Source organism: Neoarius graeffei, chromosome 24, assembly GCF_027579695.1.
Source record: "Neoarius graeffei isolate fNeoGra1 chromosome 24, fNeoGra1.pri, whole genome shotgun sequence".
NCBI classification, from domain to species: Eukaryota; Metazoa; Chordata; class Actinopteri; order Siluriformes; family Ariidae; genus Neoarius; species Neoarius graeffei.
Window position 1 is genome coordinate 9,109,413 of NC_083592.1, and position 16,776 is coordinate 9,126,188.

General features: G+C 46.9%; 3 protein-coding genes across 3 annotated transcripts in view; all 3 read left to right on the forward strand.

Moving 5' to 3' along the window:
• The window catches only part of LOC132872888 (H-2 class I histocompatibility antigen, Q9 alpha chain-like), a gene marked incomplete at its 3' end in the record, with an annotated part of 281,775 nt that extends 277,680 nt beyond the window's left edge, over positions 1–4,095 (forward strand). Inside the window, exon 5 of the mRNA XM_060908005.1 lies at positions 4,025–4,095. Coding sequence (XP_060763988.1) covers positions 4,025–4,095 — 71 coding nt within the window. The remainder of the gene's footprint in view (positions 1–4,024) is intronic.
• LOC132872905 (class I histocompatibility antigen, Gogo-B*0201 alpha chain-like) overlaps positions 1–6,582 on the forward strand; it is a 68,181-nt gene extending 61,599 nt beyond the window's left edge. Inside the window, exon 8 of the mRNA XM_060908023.1 lies at positions 6,559–6,582. The gene's annotated coding sequence lies outside the window, so the exon portion shown is untranslated. The remainder of the gene's footprint in view (positions 1–6,558) is intronic.
• A 4,338-nt stretch (positions 6,583–10,920) lies between these two features.
• si:ch211-214j8.12 (uncharacterized protein LOC100000539 homolog) lies at positions 10,921–15,098 on the forward strand. Its single transcript, XM_060907592.1, has 5 exons — positions 10,921–11,123; positions 12,538–12,790; positions 12,954–13,120; positions 13,335–14,344; positions 14,445–15,098. The coding sequence occupies exons 2-5, from the start codon at positions 12,562–12,564 to the stop codon at positions 14,809–14,811; spliced, it is 1,773 nt and encodes a 590-aa protein (XP_060763575.1). The 5' UTR covers positions 10,921–11,123; positions 12,538–12,561; the 3' UTR covers positions 14,812–15,098.
• The last annotated feature ends 1,678 nt before the right edge of the window (positions 15,099–16,776 follow it).

A 16,776-nucleotide genomic window follows, 5' to 3' on the forward strand; every position in this document is an offset into this window, starting at 1 on the left:
TTGCGATGAACTTTTGTTATTGACCAAATACTTATTTTCCACCATAATTTGCAAATAAATTCTTTAAAAATCAGACAATGTGATTTTCTGGATTTTTTTTCTCATTTTGTCTCTCATAGTTGAGGTATACCTATGATGAAAATTACAGGCCTCTCTCATCTTTTAAAGTGGGAGAACTTGCACAATTGGTGACTGACTAAATACTTTTTTGCCCCACTGTATATATATATATATATATATATATATATATATATATATATATATATATGCCATTATAATGCACTTTAAGATTGATACCTTGGCATCGCTGCAGCATGGTACCCGGCGTTCCATAATCTACAGCTGTATTACTGTTTGTAGACAAATTCACTGAGACATTTTCACTGGCCACCATCTCTCCTGCAGTCCGTTTATGTCAATGTGGTGCGAAAAACTCATGTATCCGTTTCTGCGCCATTATCAGATGCTTTGGCGTAGATGCTAGGCTATCTTCATAGTAACGAGTTTTTACCTTTGACCTTACAATGTAGCCTACATAAAAACGAATTTTAAATACACATCAGTCATTTTTATGCATTATTATGTTTATATTCTGATATGAATTTCATTGTGTAATATTTTAAAATTGCTCAGATGGTGAAATTAGTAATGATTTAAAACATTTCATCCCTGCTCAGTAGGGGTGAGCAGCACCCTCAGTACTCCAGTAGAGGGCGCTGCAGCGCCCTCAGCACCCCACTTCCCGTGCCCTTGTCGAATGGTGAAAAACCCGTGGAGGCTTGTAGGACCTCTCGAACTGCAAATAACAGGGGCTCAAGCCATTTATCCCAATTACACGCATCCTCACTTATGAATTTCCAAATTAAGTTTTTGAGTGTTTGATTAAATCGTTCCACTAAGCCATCCGTTTGTGGGTGATAGACGCTGGTGCAGATAGGCTGAATTCTCAATAACCCATATAGTTTGCGCAGTGTGTGTGACATAAATGTAGTGCCTTGGTCTGTCAGGATTTCCTTCGGAATCCCGACCCGGGAGATAATACAGAAGAGCGCTTCCACAATACTGCATGCTGAGATATTGCGGAGAGGCACCGCTTCCAGATATCACGTTGCATAGTCCACCAGAACTAAAGTAAAGAGATATCCCTGTGCTGACTGATCTAATGGCCCGACGAGATCCATCCTGATTCAAAAGGAGTCTCGATTAAAGGGAGAGGGCGCAAAGGTGCTTTTGGAGTGACCGCGGGATTTACTAATTGGCATTCGCGGCATGCCACACACCACTGACAGGCATACCCGTGAATCCCTGGCCAATAGACCCGGGACATTATTCAGGCTAGCGTTTTATCCTGCCCTAGGTGTCCAGCCATGGGATTAAAGTGAGCCGCATGGAATATGAGTTCCCTACAGCTCTTTGGGATTAATAACTGCGTTATCTTTTTGCCAGTCTGAGTGTCCTGCGTCACTCGGTATAAACTATCCTTAATAATAGCAAAGTAGGGGAAGCCCGGTGTCGCATTTGACTGGAGAATTTGACCATCGATTACTCTCACTTGGTTAAATTCATGTTGCAGAGTCTCGTCTCACGACTGCTCTAATGGGAAATCCTCAAAGGAATCCCCGAGAGAGGGAGGAGGGGCGGGGTGCTCCTTCTTCCACATATTACCCTTATGTGGTGCTGATGTAGCCGGCTCTGTGACAGCTTCTCGAGCCAATGCTAGACCGGGATCTTTCCGAGAAGTATTACTGCAGGACCCACTTCTTACTATGTTTTCCATTAATTCTTTAAACCCTGACCAATCAGTCCCCAAAATCAGCGAGTGGGTGAGACGAGGATTAACCGCTGCCTTTACACTATGCTTTTCTCCCGGAAATAGAATGTGGACGGACACTAAAGGGTAGTTGTGAACATCCCCATGCACACACAATACTTTCATCACTTGTGTTCTCCCCAATGTCTCGCCTTGCACCAGGCTTTGGTGGATTGAGGCCTAGTTACAGAGGAATCCACTAAGGCCTGATACGTATCCCCTTGTACACTTACAAGCGGAGCGATACACTCCGACCCAATCAAGGGTGGTTTCTGGTGCATCGGGGACCCGGACCACCGTGCCCACCTCCATCGCGGCGCACTGACTTTGGAGATTTCCCAGCTCCCCGCAGCACCAGCACACCAGCCCAGGCTCTCCCTCTGCACTGGTGTTACGGACATCACTCACCTGGGGGGGAGAAGAGACAGACAAGGAAGGGGGAAACAGAAGGACACCAGGGATGCATCTGGCCGGCTGGGGGGGAGCTGGCCCCCACCTCTGCAGTGGAGATACAGGGTGAGGATGGGGAGCAGAGGGAGAGAGACAGGAAAGAGGAGAAGGGGAAGCACGTCTTCCTGCCATCGGAACCACCGCCACGCAGTCCTCTGCCAGCTCGATGGCTTGATCCAGCGACGCCGGACGATGACACTGGACCCACTCTGCCGTTCCTTCTAGAAGTTGCGCTATGAATTGTTCCACTGTCACCAACTCGATAATTCCTCGGTGTCACGGTCATCTGCCCTCAGCCACCAACGGCAGGCATCCTGGAGTTGCTGGCCGAACGTGAATGTGCAGGCATTTATGGATGTATGTGCAGATGAAGGCAGGTAGCAAACTCTCAACAAAGCCAAAACAAGAGAGGAGAATCGTGGTTTGTAAACTAGCAAGGGTTAGGCGATTGCGAACAACATAGAAGAGAGAAGACAAAAGGGCGAAAACGTGAAAGGGAGTGCAAAGAGTCAGAAATCGAGAGACAGTCAGAAATAACAAGGCTTAGTATGGACTGATAGAGCAGAACAATACTTCACACTGAAGTGGTGTGTGAGAGTGGCTTAAATAGGGAGAGCGGTGAATAGGAGAACGTATGTCAGCTGTACTCAGTAATCAGGAGACAGGGGGCACTGTGAACCTTGGGGATTGTAGTTCGAGGTGTCCATGTTTGTAATCAGAGCACTCTCTGCAGGTTTACTGACAATTCCATGTTTAGCTTTACTGATGGGTGGGTTACTGTCGAACAGTGTCCACCCCACCAACTCCTTCCATACAGAACATTATTACAATCAGTACATGTTGGTTTTCTTGTTGGACTTTTGGAGTTAATACATAGATCAGTGTCCATTTTATTTATTTTTATTTTTTTAAACCATAGGCCTGCTGAGTAAAGGTTTGTTGCCTATGTTGCAAAATCATCATACTGGTGAAATTTAAATACTGCTCTTTATTTTACAGTCGCGCAGTCTCTGCAGTTCTTCTACACTGCAGTTGTGCAAGGATCAATGCTCACAGAGTTCAGTACTGTTGATCTGGTGAATCAAGTGCAGTTTATTTCCTTCAAGAATAACATGAGTCAGGTGACCCCAATTATGACGTGTGAGGGTGAAGGTTACTGGACACAACATATGCAGCACAAAAACGATTCCTTCATATCCTTTTTTCCTAATACTGACAGCTTGGACCATGGTGAGAACAAAGACACAGTGTTGTCCTTTAATGAAATGAAAATGTCAACACACTCAGGGCTCTACATTAATGGTAGTCCGACTGTTTGTTCCGGACAAGTTGGACTACCGTTAATGTAGAGCCCTGAGTATGTTGACATTTTCATTTCATTAAAGGACAATACTGTGTCTTTGTTCTCACCATGGTCCAAGCTGTCAGTATTAGGCAAAAAGGATATGAAGGAATTGTTACCCACTACAGGTTTCTTCCCTGAAGGATGGAGAGGACGTGCAGAAGGACGGAGAAACGTTACCCAACCAGGATGTAAGCTTCCAGAAGAGGAGCATTCTGAAAGTCCCAGCTGAAGAGCTGCAGAAACACAAATACACCTGCGTGGTTCAGCAGAGCAGCTGGGAGAAAGAGTTAGTGCTGCCTGTGAGCGAGCAGCGAATCGTGACAGGTCGGAGAAACACTTTCCTATAAAACTCCAGATTTACAGAGTGAAAGCTGATTTACTGTTGCAGCAGAGAATAAAGACTGTATGCTGATTTACAGATGGAGGATCAGATGGGGGGAAGATTGGTTTCATTACTGGTTGTGTGGCTCTTGGTGTTGCTGTTATTGCCTTTGTTGCTTTTGTGATCTGGAAGAAGAAGAAGAAGAAGAATGACAACAACAACAACAAAACAGCCATGGGTAACACAGGAAGTCAAAGCTGTCCTCAACAGGAAGAAGGCCGCCTTCAGGAGCAGGGATAGGGAGGCAATGAAAGCAGCACAGCAAGAGGTGAAACGCTGCGTGAGGGAAGCTAAGGACAGCTACAGGAGAAAGGTGGAGCAGAAGCTGAAGGAGAACAGCATGAGGGAGGTCTGGGAAGGTGTGAAAACCATCACAGGCCACAATACAAAGACCAGAGTCGTTGAGGGGACAGTGGAGAGGGCGAACGAGTTGAATGACTTCTTCAATCGGTTCAACCAGCCCACATCCCCCCACCCTCTCCCTCACTGCAGCCATCTCTCCTTCTTCTCTCAACATACCTCCCCCCAGTCATCACAGCAGCCCCCTCCTCCCCCACCTCAACACAGACTCCTCCATGCATTACTGCAGACCAGGTCAGAGGTCAACTGAGGAAGCTTCACCCCAGGAAAGCAGCAGGCCCGGACAAGGTGTGTCCCCAACTACTGAAGACCTGTGCTGCTGAACCACTCCAATGCATCTTCAACCTCAGCCTGCAGCTGGGGAGAGTGCCCACCCTCTGGAAGACATCATGTATCATTCCAGTTCCCAAAAAGAATCGGCCCAGCGAGCTGAATGACTTCAGACCAGTGGCACTCACTTCACATCTGATGAAGACATTGGAGCGGCTCTTCCTCAACCTCCTCAGACCCCAGGTACAACATGCCCAGGACTGTCTGCAGTTTGCGTACCGGGCAGGTGTTGGTGTGGAAGACACCATCCTCTACCTGCTACACTGAGCCCACTCGCATCTGGATAAGGGAAATGGCACAGTGAGGATCCTCTTCTTGGACTTCTCGAGTGCCTTCAACACCATCCAGCCCCTATTGCTTCAGGACAAACTGAACAGGATGCGAGTGGACTCCTGCCTGGTCACCTGGATCTCCAGCTACCTCACTGACAGGCTGCAGTATGTCAGGCTGAAGGACATCACATCTGACACTGTGATTAGCAGCACCGGAGCACCCCAGGGCACGGTGCTGGCCCCTCTTCTCTTCACCCTGTACACCTCGGACTTCTGCTACAACTCGGAGCTGTGTCACATTCAGAAGTTCGCCGTTGACACAGCCATCGTGGGGTGCATCAGGGACAACAGAGAGGAGGAGTATAGGAGCCTGGTGAGGGACTTTGCTGCGTGGTGCAACAGGAACCATCTGCAGCTCAACACCTCAAAGACCAAGGAGCTGGTCATTGACTTTGGGAGGTCCAGACCAAGGTCATGACCAGTTCTGATCAAGGGAGTCGAGGTGGAGGCTGTGGATTCCTACAAGTACCTCAGGCTGTGGCTGGACTGGACTTGCAACACCAAGCACTAATACAGGAAGGGACAGAGCAGGCTATACTTCCTTAGGAGGCTGTGGTCCTTTAACATCTGCAGGAAACTCCTGGGGATGTTCTATCAGTCTGTGGTCACCAGTGTCCTGTTTTACACCATGGTGTGCTGGGGGGGCAGCACATCCAAGAAGGACACATCCAGGCTGGACAAACTGATCAGGCGGGCCGGCTCTGTGGTTGACATGAAGCTGGACTCTCTGGTGACGGTGGCAGAGAAGGGGTCTATGGACAAACTATTGAACATCATGGACGATTCCAGTCACCCTCTGCACACCATCATCAGCAACCAGAGGAGCCTGTTTAGTGACAGAATGCTCCTTCCCAAGTGGAGGATGAACAGACTCAAAAACTCTTTTGTACCTCATGCCATCAGACTGTACAACTCCTCTCTGGGTGGGAGGACGGGTAACAGGAGGACAGAGGACAGGAAGAAGCAGTAGCCTAGCCTAACAATAAGCAATACCAGACAATGTGCAATATAAAGTGCAATATCTCTCCTGCTGCCCCCCTTCTCCCCCCTTTTTTCCCTTCCCCCCTCCTCTCTCTCCCCCTTCCTCTCTTCCCCATAACTTATTCTTTTTATATTTGTATATGTAAATACTTAATTTATTTTAATTTATCTAGAAGTTTTCTTCTATTTCTTTTCTCTGTTTATCTGTAATGATGCTGCTGGAATCTTAATTTCCCTGAGGGAACCCGCCCAAAGGGATCAATAAGTTTTTTCTAATCTAATCTAATCTAATCTAATCTAATCTAATCTAATCTAATCTAACAACTCTGGTGAGGGGGAAAAAATCATTAAATTCAAGAATTAAAAAAAAATCCCTGAATTGTGTATTAAATGTAAATATTTTCATATTTATATTACATTTAATATTTTTAGTTTAATTAAGAAAACCAGGATTGACAGTGTTTTCAACTCACAGAATTTATATTTAGTAAAACTGTGCTTTTTTTTTTCCTGAAGATCAATTACAGAACAGTTCCTTCAATGATTGTGACTGTAATCTGTCTTTCAGGCTTGACATCTCAGCAGAATGAGTGTGGAGCTAATGACCACCTCCAGGGAGGCAGAGAATGAAATGTGAACAGACGTCTCTTGTGCAATTCATGAAGTGTAATCCCGATTTTCAGTTTATCAAAACCAAGCTTTAAAATGGTAGGTGATTTTATGACTGTGTCTAAAGTCATTTATTATATAATGTGAAAACGTCTTAACAACATAAGTGTGTGATTACCCCAGATAATAATTTCTCTCTTCACCTCCACGGAGAAAAGAATGGAAGTGGAAGGGCAGTGGCTGAGAGTTCATACATTTTATTTTATAACTGGTTGAAAAAATTAGGTCTAAACAATCATCGTCCCTTGTGTGTGGTGCTGCGACAACTGTAGGCAAACAGGTGGGTTTTTTTTTGTTTTTTTTAAATGCATTTCATAAAATTATTAACAGAAGAATAGAATGTTTTCTTCTTGCTTTTTCAAACATTTTAAGCTTTTTTTCATCTCATCTCATTATCTCTAGCCGCTTTATCCTGTTCTACAGGGTCGCAGGCAAGCTGGAGCCTATCCCAGCTGACTACGGGTGAAAGGCGGGGTACACCCTGGACAAGTCGCCAGGTCATCACAGGGCTGACACATAGACACAGACAACCATTCACACTCACATTCACACCTACGGTCAATTTAGAGTCACCAGTTAACCTAACCTGCATGTCTTTGGACTGTGGGGGAAACCGGAGCACCCGGAGGAAACCCACGCGGACACGGGGAGAACATGCAAACTCCGCACAGAAAGGCCCTCGCCGGCCACGGGGCTCGAACCCGGACCTTCTTGCTGTGAGGCGACAGCGCTAACCACTACACCACCGTGCCGCCCAGCTTTTTTTTTTAAATAAGAAATTTAAACTTTAAGTAAGAAATCTAGAAAAGTTGTAATGAATGTCTGAAAGCAAAATGCAGTAATATAAAGTAATTTCATCATTAATATATAAAATGACTGACTACTCGTGTGCAATGAGCCATTTTCTGTCATCATTAGCACTATGAAGGCTTTAGATTTAATTCTGAAATCTGAGTAACTGAGCTGCACTCGGAGCTGCTGTAAAACCCTGGACGTGTTTACGCCTGTGATCTCGTCCCAGCAGTCCACTTCAGGCCCAGTGTCACAACACACTAACTGTATTGTGTTTGGGTTTTCTTATCGATAAATAAACACTATCTCGAACTCTACACACTAATACCTACAGCCAAATCTCATTCTACTGTACTGTGTCATAGAGAAAGGAGTGAATCTTTATATAACATTGTTACGTTTGTATTTATTTTTATAAAATGGTCAGAGTACAACGTTACACAAAGGCATTAAAAAGTCTGTATACAATATGAAGAAGGGGCGGCACGGTGGTGTAGTGGTTAGCGCTGTCGCCTCACAGCAAGAAGGTCCTGGGTTTGAGCCCCGGGGCCGGCGAGGGCCTTTCTGTGTGGAGTTTGCATGTTCTCCCCGTGTCCGCGTGGGTTTCCTCCGGGTGCTCCGGTTTCCCCCACAGTCCAAAGACATGCAGGTTAGGTTAACTGGTGACTCTAAATTGACCGTAGGTGTGAATGTGAGTGTGAATGGTTGTCTGTGTCTATGTGTCAGCCCTGTGATGACCTGGCGACTTGTCCAGGGTGTACCCCGCCTTTCGCCCGTAGTCAGCTGGGATAGGCTCCAGCTTGCCTGCGACCCTGTAGAAGGATAAAGCGGCTAGAGATAATGAGATGAGATGAGACAATATGAAGAAAAACTATAATGTGACGGTTCAAAACTTGTAGGACTGTAAAGTGTGTAAAAACTAACGCTGCTGTAGCAGATTCCCTCGTACCAGCACATCACACACTGCCACGCCCGTGTCACTGCTGGTTTAAAGCTTCACTGCAGTCCGTAAATGATATTACAGCTTTACACGTCAGAACAAGGCCAAGGCTGACAGTGACAGTCAATTTAAAGTCCGAAATGGCAAAATTTTACATTTAGAAATTAGTGCAGCAAAAATAAGGCTCGTGATGATGTGGAGATAAATGGTTCTATTTTCCTCTTTAAAACTATTTATTTATTTACACCACAAACTACATATGTATGCATATATCTAACTCCAAGCAAATTTTGTTCTGACTCCATTTGTTCACAAATTGAGTCCAGTGAGGTTTAATGTCGTGTTACACCGCCCTCGGTTTGTGTTGTCTCAAACCAAACCAACATGAACAGATTTACTGCTGAAATTCACCTTAAACTTATTGGACGTGATGACAAAACTGACACATTTTCACAAAGCCTTCATGAACTGAATTCAGCAGCTGCCCTTCCACTTGCACTTTATAAAATGAAGTTTCTGTTCTTTCTCATTTTAATGTTATTTATTTATTTAATGTTTACTAGCACTGCTAGCACAGAGGTTTTGTGTGTGTGTGTGTGTGTGTGTGTGTGTGTGGTGCTAATATGTGTGGATCAGATAGAGCAATGTTGACAGATTATTTATTGCTCTTTATGATGTTATTTAAAGCCTGTTTTTAAGCATATTGTGTTCTGACTATTTGAAATGTGGCAAGAATTGACTGCAATTCTTTGGGAAGCTGAAATATTTTATACAGGAGAGTGTTTGCTTATGTTGAGTGCAAAAAAGTTTTATTACCCAATAGTTTGTAATAAGAATTAAGTTGTTTAAAGGGCATGCAGGGTTTTTTGTACTTTTGTTTTCTCTCCAAGTTTTTTCTCCAATTTAGTCACCAGCAGATTTTTGTCCCCCTTTGAGCTGCTGCTCATGCTGTGTCGCAGATGTTAACACTGGCTGAAAGTGATGTCTGCCCTCTTCCACATACATGAGCTCCCAGATTGCCCAGTGGCACTGTGATTGGCAGGCGAGAGAGGTTTGCCCCTCCTACCCTGAGAGTACAGCCAATTTTACTCCAAATGTGACTCTTGACTCCTCTGGGAGCCTGTTCAGTCTTTAAAGAAGGCTTTTAAAATGTTTTTAAGGGTATTTTCTTTCTTTTTTACCCCAAAATTTACAAACTTTACAAAATGCATAGGTGACTTTTGCACTCAGGTAGACATTGTTATGCAAGTTTTAAGATTACAACAAAACTGTAGAAAACATTTGCTGGAATAAATCACCTCCTGCTAAAATGTGCATTACTGATGTCTCGTCTCATCTCATTATCTCTAGCCGCTTTATCCTGTTCTACAGGGTCGCAGGCAAGCTGGAGCCTATCCCAGCTGACTATGGGCGAAAGGCGGGGTACACCCTGGACAAGTCGCCATGTCATCACAGGGCTGACACATAGACACAGACATTCACACTCACATTCACAATTTAGAGTCACCAGTTAACCTAACCTGCATGTCTTTGGACTGTGGGGGAAACCGAAGCACCCGGAGGAAACCCACGGGGAGAACATGTGAACTCCACACAGAAAGGCCCTCGCCGGCCACAGGGCTCGAACCCGGACCTTCTTGCTGTGAGGCGACAGCGCTAACCACTACACCACCACGCCGCCCCCATTACTGATGTTTTATACTATTTTTTTTTTTATTTTGTGATAAGCTTAAAAATGAGTACACTGCAGACACTTTTGAATCCATTTCATTTTTTTTTTAAAAAAAAGGTGCATATCAAAGAAGTGTGTGTTTTATTCCTTTATTACAGCAGTACAATAACATTTGTTGAGTTTGGTTGTGTAATTTGTGGTGATCTACACACCATCACCTGAATCTCACACATCATCTCAATCAGAAATTGTGAAACATAATAATAGTCAATAAAACCCTTTGTTTAGTATGTAAATGAGGAACTGTAGTGTATTTTAATGCAGAAGCCACGCCTGTATAGTTCACTCAGTCTGACTCATGTCGACTCTGCAGAACAGCAGCTCCATTACATTTCCTCTGGTGGTTTTACCCTTTCAGTTTAATCTGGAGCTCCAGAGAGGCCTGTTTCTGGGTCTTTATGTTCAATAATCATGAAGAAATATTTGCAACATGAAACCAGGGAAAAACTGAAAAAAGTGTGTCTATAAGAATGAGTTCATGATGAAAGACCTGTTGGGAAAACGTGTAAGATTAGTGTGGATTGCTATTTTATTTGTTATCATTTTATACCTATGTGTCATACAGAAGTCATAACTGAATTCAGGTTTATTTAGGAAGCCTGGGAATCCTTCTCACACGGTGATTGGACACAGAGCTTGGTTAGAGAATGAGGTGATTGGACTAGACGAATCACGGACTGGCCAATCACTGCGCAGGAGGCGGGATTGTGCGGAATATGGGTCGGGAAACAAAATGAGGCGTGAATTCAGATACGGTGGGTTGTGAAAGTCCTTCCTGTGTTTGATCAGAAGGGGAAGGATGGAAAGTTTTCCGGAAGTGACGTTGCAGAATCAAGACTCGTAGAAAAGTGGTTTATTAAAGTTTGAATGGATTTGGACTTCACTGGAAAAGTCGCTAATGTTGACATTTTCAGTGGGCGGTGTCTCATTTCACCCTGAAGGACCCGGAATGAATCTCAGCGCTGATCTGGAACACTGAGGGAGGCTGAACACACACCGGGTGAGATTCGAACTCAACTCCACTTTTGGGACTAAAAGGGATTTTATTTAATGAGGTGTAGCTTCAGAAAAGGACGCTTCCCCGTGTTAGTGCCCTTACCCTGTACACTTCCCCGTGTTAGCGCCCTTACCCTGTACACTTCCCCGTGTTAGCGCCCTTACCCTGTACGCTTCCCCGTGTTAGCGCCCTTACCCTGTACGCTTCCCCGTGTTAGCGCCCTTACCCTGTACACTTCCCCGTGTTAGCGCCCTTACCCTGTACACTTCCCCGTGTTAGCGCCCTTACCCTGTACACTTCCCCGTGGTGGTGCCCTTACCCTGTACCCTTCCCCGTGTTAGCGCCCTTACCCTGTACGCTTCCCCGTGTTAGCGCCCTTACCCTGTACGCTTCCCCGTGTTAGCGCCCTTACCCTGTACACTTCCCCGTGTTAGCGCCCTTACCCTGTACACTTCCCCGTGTTAGCGCCCTTACCCTGTACACTTCCCCGTGTTAGCGCCCTTACCCTGTACGCTTCCCCGTGTTAGCGCCCTTACCCTGTACGCTTCCCCGTGTTAGCGCCCTTACCCTGTACACTTCCCCGTGTTAGCGCCCTTACCCTGTACGCTTCCCCGTGTTAGCGCCCTTACCCTGTACACTTCCCCGTGTTAGCGCCCTTACCCTGTACACTTCCCCGTGTTAGCGCCCTTACCCTGTACACTTCCCCGTGTTAGCGCCCTTACCCTGTACGCTTCCCCGTGTTAGCGCCCTTACCCTGTACCCTTCCCCGTGTTAGCGCCCTTACCCTGTACGCTTCCCCGTGTTAGCGCCCTTACCCTGTACGCTTCCCCGTGTTAGCGCCCTTACCCTGTACACTTCCCCGTGTTAGCGCCCTTACCCTGTACGCTTCCCCGTGTTAGCGCCCTTACCCTGTACCCTTCCCCGTGTTAGCGCCCTTACCCTGTACGCTTCCCCGTGTTAGCGCCCTTACCCTGTACGCTTCCCCGTGTTGGCGCCCTTACCCTGTACCCTTCCCCGTGTTAGCGCCCTTACCCTGTACACTTCCCCGTGTTGGCGCCCTTACCCTGTACCCTTCCCCGTGTTGGCGCCCTTACCCTGTACGCTTCCCCGTGTTAGCGCCCTTACCCTGTACGCTTCCCCGTGTTAGCGCCCTTACCCTGTACGCTTCCCCGTGTTAGCGCCCTTACCCTGTACGCTTCCCCGTGTTGGCGCCCTTACCCTGTACGCTTCCCCGTGTTGGCGCCCTTACCCTGTACGCTTCCCCGTGTTGGCGCCCTTACCCTGTACGCTTCCCCGTGTTGGCGCCCTTACCCTGTACGCTTCCCCGTGTTGGCGCCCTTACCCTGTACGCTTCCCCGTGTTGGCGCCCTTACCCTGTACGCTTCCCCGTGTTAGTAACTTCCCCTTGCTGTTTCAGAGTCCTGAGAGTGAGAAGTGAGCGATGCCTTTGTTTCGTCACGCTGAGGTCAGACTGGAGAGGGAGAGGAGGAAGAGGAATAGTCCTCATCATCAGTGTTATGAGGAAGAGGAGGATGGACCTTCATCGCTGAGGCGTCTGTGTCTCTTCAGCCTGGCAGAGAACATGAAGGACGTGTGGACGCAGGACTACGCTCACAACTACATGGATCATTACTTCTTCCGATACGTTATGGGGCCCTTCAGTCTCCTGCGTATGTATTTGAGAGTGTGTGTGTGTGTGAGAGAGAGAGAGATACTGTAATGCGGTTCCTACCACAGCACTGTTAAATCTGTCAGTTTGCTCGTGAACTCCGGCTGTAGAACCCTGACGGCCTCCTGCAGGTGTGTAACTCTGTCGTCGTTGTTGTTTTCCAGCAGGAGATCTGGTTGAGGAGCTGCTGTGTGTTCTGTCTCAGAGGAAGCTGCTGTCTCGTGCAGCTCTGCATCTCCTCCTGCTGCCACAACTGCACACACTCTCACTGTCCCACTCCTGTAACCTCGTCACCGCCAACCTGTGCAGCCTGGTCACTGTGCGCTGTCGGGTAACACACACACACACACACACACACTAGGAACCAAATTCCTGACTATCATGCTTGTAGAATATAGAATAATGTATGATCTTGTCATTGTGTGTGTGTGTGTGTGAGACAATGTGTCCTAGAGCTTTAAAGAATCAAAAGAACTTTGTTTTCAAAAACATTTCTAAAAGTTACACGTCTGATGTCTCTCCGTCTGTCTCTGTCCTGTCCTCAGTCTCTGAAGTCTTTAGATCTGAGTGGAGCGCAGAACGTCTCCTCCGCCGCTCTGTGTTCTCTCCTCAGTGACCTGTCCTGCCTCCACTCTCTCTCTCTGGCTGGAACTCTGTGTGACCCTGCCGTGATTGCTACGCTGACCCGGCAGTGCTTGCTGCTTCAGCACCTGGATGTTTCCCGGTGTCTCCACTTGCCCCCGGGTGCCCTGCTGCCCCTGGCGCTGCAAGGACCTAAACGTCTCACCAGCCTGCTGGCTCTGGACATCGGTTTAGGAGAGCACGAGGATGATGGACCGGCTTCAGCTGCCTTCCTCCTGCTCGGCGTGTCCGGTCTCCAGCGCCTGGCGATGGAGGGTCTCGGACACGCTTGTGTGATCATCCAGAAGCGGGATTTTGTTGTGACTCATGGGTTTTCCACTCGAGAGCGCGTGCCTTTTCTTGAGGAATTATGGGATTCAAGAGCTCAGGAAAAGGAGGAGGAGAGACTTGGTTCGGAGGAGAAAATGGACACACCCTTGAGTTTCGATGAAGGCAGAAGAATGGACGCACCAAGGGGAAGTTTAAAATTGCGTCTCCGAGAGGTACAGGGTCTGACCCTCGACAGTCTGGATGCTGTCAGCAACTTGTGCCCTGATCTTCACTCTATATCTCTAAACTGCCATGATGATGATGATGAAGGTTCCTCCTCCCAGAGCGTACATTTGACTCGGGGCTTGGCTCGCTGGTCAGGTCAGCTGCACTTCCTGTCCCTGCAGTTCTCCGGCCTGATCTCAGACCTGGTTTCTCCCCTGCAGGTTTCCGGTTCTAGTCTTCTCTCCCTCACCCTAGAGGGGGTCCAAGCTGATGGGAACCTGCCTCTTGTTGCACTCCTGCGTGCCTGCCCTAAACTCACTGCTCTCACGCTTCACACTGACCCTCCACGCTCCAACCAGGAGGAGGATGATGATGATGATGAAGATATGGAAGACTGGGATTTACCGTGCCTTCCACACCTCTGCACTTTAACACTAATGTAAGTTGGGGCCCCAGATAGAGTAGAATAATTCTCCTTTTTGTCTGTTTTCTGATCATATCTACTGTACATTTGATGTATATTAAGTCGCTGTTTGCAGTTTCTCCTTGGACGAGAGGCAGTTGAAGCCTGTGCTGTGCTGGACATCCCTGAAGGGGGTGCTGTGGTCCCTGCTGAGAGGCTCCGTGCAACTTCATACACTATCTCTTATTGCTGCTCCATGTCGCCTGGATCCAGTGTTCAGACTGGTTCTGGATCGTCACGCCGAACCACTGCGACGTCTCCGACACGTCAGCCTGCAGCGCTCCGATGTCAGGATGGAGACGATGACGCGACTCGTAGACTCCTGCTGCCGCTTGAGCACTCTGGATGTGAGCGGCTGCTGGTCTTTGACTCGCAGCAACATCACTAAATTACAGAGCCGGGCCAGGAGGAGGCGCCGTAAACTCCACATCACATGGGCGTAAGGCAGAGACGAAGTACACTGATTGGCAAACCAGGATTATTATTATTTTTTTAAATCAATTCCGGATTTAAATCCGTACTTTCGACATCGCCGTGAGAGTTCAGCTGTTTGTTGTTAAATGAATTGAGTCTTTTTAACGATCCCAAACACGACAATTTTATTCATGAAGTACAACAATATCTCTTCTCAGAGGTACAACTTCAGTGTAACTGTTTACAGTCAGCCATGTTGTGATCTCTGTGCACTTTTGACGTTAATATAACATGAATTGATAAGATTTTTGTTTTATGATGGGCCTTGCATTTTATTTCTGTAACACTTCTTTCACACTTTTTTTTTTTTTAATTTTGCCACAACGGAGTGTCCGAATTTGAAAGTTTTTCCAGAAATCACCAAAGAGATAAGCTCTTTTTCACCTCCTGACTAAACAAGTTGCTTGTAGGGCATCAGATGAGACAAACAAACTTGGATGAGAGTGTGTTTGTTAAACATTCGTCTTGTTAGGAGATTTATGACAATAAAACCCATCCATCCTCTGTAGCCGCTTATCCTGTTCTACAGGGTCGCAGGCAAGCTGGAGCCTATCCCAGCTGACTATGGGCGAAAGGCGGGGTACACCCTGGACAAGTCACCAGGTCATCGCAGGGCTGACACACAGACAACCATTCACATTCACACCTACGGTCAATTTAGAGTCACCAGTTAACCTAACCTGCATGTCTTTGGACTGTGGGGGAAACCGGAGCACCTGGAGGAAACCCATGCGGACACGGGGAGAACATGCAAACTCCACACAGAAAGACCCTCGCCAGCCACGGGGCTCGAACCCGGACCTTCTTGCTGTGAGGCGACAGCGCTAACCACTACACCACCGTGCCGCCCACAATCTCATCTCATTATCTGTAGCCACTTATCCTGTCCTACAGGGTCTCAGGCAAGCTGGAGCCTATCCCAGCTGACTACGGGCAAAAGGCGGGGTACACCCTGGACAAGTCGCCAGGTTATTGCAGGGCTGACACATAGATACAGACAACCATTCACACCTACGGTCAATTTAGAGTCACCAATTAACCTAACCTGCATGCCTTTGGACTGTAGGGGAAACTGGAGCACCTGGAGGAAACCCACACGGACAACATACAAACTCTACACAGAAAGGTCCTCACCGGCCGCTGGGATCGAACCCAGGACCTTCTTGCTATGAGGTGACAGTGCTAACCACTACACCACCGTGTGGCCCCTGCCGCCCACAATAAAACCCTAATTCCTAAAAAGGTTGAGATGCTGTGTAAAACATAAATAAAACCAGAATGCAATGATTTGCAAATCATGGAAACCCAGTATTTCACTGGAAATGGTACCATCTGGCTTGTCATCAACGCACGGTTTAAAAGCCAGCATCTGTGATAGCATGAGGGTGCATTAGTGCTCGTGGCATGAGTAGTTTTCACATCTCAAAGGCATCTTTAATGTTGAATGATATACAAGGTGTAGAGCAACGTGCTGTTGTCTAGACAACACCTTTTTCAGGGAAGGCCTTGTTTATTTCAGCAAGACAGTGCCAAACCACATTCTGCACTTATTACAACTGCATGGCTCTGTAGTAAAAGAGTCCAGGTGCTAAACTGGCCTGCCTGCAGCCCAGACCTGCCTCCCATTGAAAACCGTTGGTGCATTATGAAGCACAAAATACGACAAAGGAGACTTGAAATGCCAAAATCGGGCAAAACTGGAACATTTCATTTTCCAAACTACAGCAATTGGTCTCCTCAGTTCCCAAATAGTGTTGTTAAAAGTTGAGGTGATGCAACGCTGTGGTAAACACACCCCGTCCCAACTTTTTTGAAATGTGTTGCTGACATCAAATTCAAAATGAGATTATTTTTCAAAAAATAATAACATTTCTCAGTTTCAACATTTGATATGTTGTCTTTGTACTATTTTCAATGAAAATTTTCAATTTTTT